General features: G+C 52.4%; 1 protein-coding gene across 1 annotated transcript; it reads left to right on the top strand.

Moving 5' to 3' along the window:
- Positions 1–54: 54 nt before the first annotated feature.
- On the top strand, positions 55–1,461 carry GNI_032310 (shwachman-bodian-diamond syndrome protein; the record flags this gene model as incomplete). The annotated part of the gene is made up of 1 exon (XM_011130891.1): positions 55–1,461. One exon carries the CDS (start codon positions 55–57, stop codon positions 1,459–1,461), a length of 1,407 nt encoding a protein of 468 aa, XP_011129193.1.
- Between the last annotated feature and the right edge of the window lie 422 nt (positions 1,462–1,883).

Here is a 1,883-nt window from a genome sequence, read left to right as displayed (position 1 = left end):
CATTAGCAGAGAGAACATTAGGAGAGAGAACAGTAGGAGAGATAGGAGTAGGATATGAGTAGAATTAACCAGCCGAAGAACCAAATTCGTTTGACGAATGTATCGATAGTTCGTTTGCGTGATGGGCCAAACACGTTTGAGTTGGCATGCTACCCGAACAAGGTGAAGGACTGGCGTCAGGGGAAGGAGACAGACCTGAGTGAGGTGTTGCAGAGTGACAAGATATTTAGTTGTGTGGGTAAAGGTCAGTTTGCGCGTGATGCGGAGTTGATAGGAAGTTTTGGGACAAGTGACTTTTACGCTTGTGTTAAGCAGATTTTGGCACAAGGTACGATTCAATTGAGTACCCGTGAGCGTATGGTTCAGCAGCAGCAGTTCCAGAAGGAGGTGTACGTATTAACTGCGCCTCGTCTGTTGCCTTTGAAGGCGACTTTGGCCCTGTCTGCGGAAACAGTTGAATCTTGCGCGAAGAAGATAGGGTGTGTGCCGAAGACTAAAAAGCACCTGCCTCCTAAGGCTTACGCAAGTCGATTAGCGGAGAAGCTGGCGCGGGCATTCCCCGAAGACTTGGGCATAGTAGCCACTAAAATCTCGCTGCACACTCCACACGCCAAACAGACTACCACCGAACTCTTGGAACCGATTGGCGCCTTCGCTATTCAACAGAACGACAACAACCTGGTCTTCTGCGTCGCACCAAGCGATCTCGCCGCCGTTGAGACTTACGCTCACAATAAACAATGCCCCTTTATCGTTCTCGACAAGAGAACCGCCATCCCCATTCATGAACTTCGAAGCAAACCTCATGAGCCAAGCAGTGAGGAAGAACCCAGCTCTGAATCCGAAAGCTCTGAATCCGAAGAAGACGACTCAGACGAAACTCCCGCACCCGTCTTCAAGGACTCTACCAAACAAACGTTCACCACGTTCGGCGCTCTCGAGGCCTCGGACAGCGAGGACGACGAGTCACTCAGTCCCGAGGACATGGCGAACCCCAACTCACAAGACGTGCAAAATGAACATAAGAAGACGGACTCTGCTAGTGCAGCCATTGATGAGGAGGAGGAAGAAGGCGAAGACGATGTGGACCTGGAGCAGTTCTTAGACCGACGGGCTGCAGTCCACCACGAACGGACGCGGGCCAAAAAGCTGCTGAGTCGTCAGCGCAAGGAGAAGGAGAAGTCGAAAAAGGCTGCCGCGGAAGCACTGGCGGAAGTCGTGGAGCCCCCGACCGAGCCCAAACCCCGGACACCGAACGAGCCCACGTCTGCAACCTGGTGCCGTACTTGCGAAATCGACTACCTCCAAGATTTGAACCTGACCATCCAGAAGCACATGCGCAGCGAGTGGCATGTGTTCAACATGAAACGGGCGGTCCGTGGGGAGCCACCTGTCTCCCAAGAAGTCTTTAACGACCTCTCGCGAGATGTTAAGGAAGGCTTCTTGGCCGTCGAATCGTGAGGCTGCAGCACCGTGAGGCTGCAGCACCGTGGGACAGCATAGTGCAAGGCACAATCGTGGGTTGCCAATACGTAGACAAAAAATTCATTCCTTTGTGGCGGATATAGTCGACATTGACGTGACATGACGACATTGACGTGACATGACGACATTGACGTGTCATGTCACTGTCGTCATGTCATGACGACAGTGAACAAACACAGGTAGGACATGACGACAGTGAACACAGGTAGGACTTGACCGGTGAGACTTGAGCATGACCCGCGCGCGAGTCAAGTCTATCCAACATGGGCGTTTTTGAGTGTCTTGCTGGTCACTGGTAGTCCTCTAACGAGAAATTGATGTCCGTCGCCGGCGGTGGCGATGCAGTTATCATCGGTTTTTAGTATGTCCATAACGGAGGCGATGGTGTCAGCGTTCTT

Source organism: Gregarina niphandrodes, assembly GCF_000223845.1.
Source record: "Gregarina niphandrodes unplaced genomic scaffold scaffold00004, whole genome shotgun sequence".
Classification (NCBI taxonomy): Eukaryota; Apicomplexa; class Conoidasida; order Eugregarinorida; family Gregarinidae; genus Gregarina; species Gregarina niphandrodes.
This window is presented reverse-complemented; position numbering and strand designations above follow the sequence as displayed.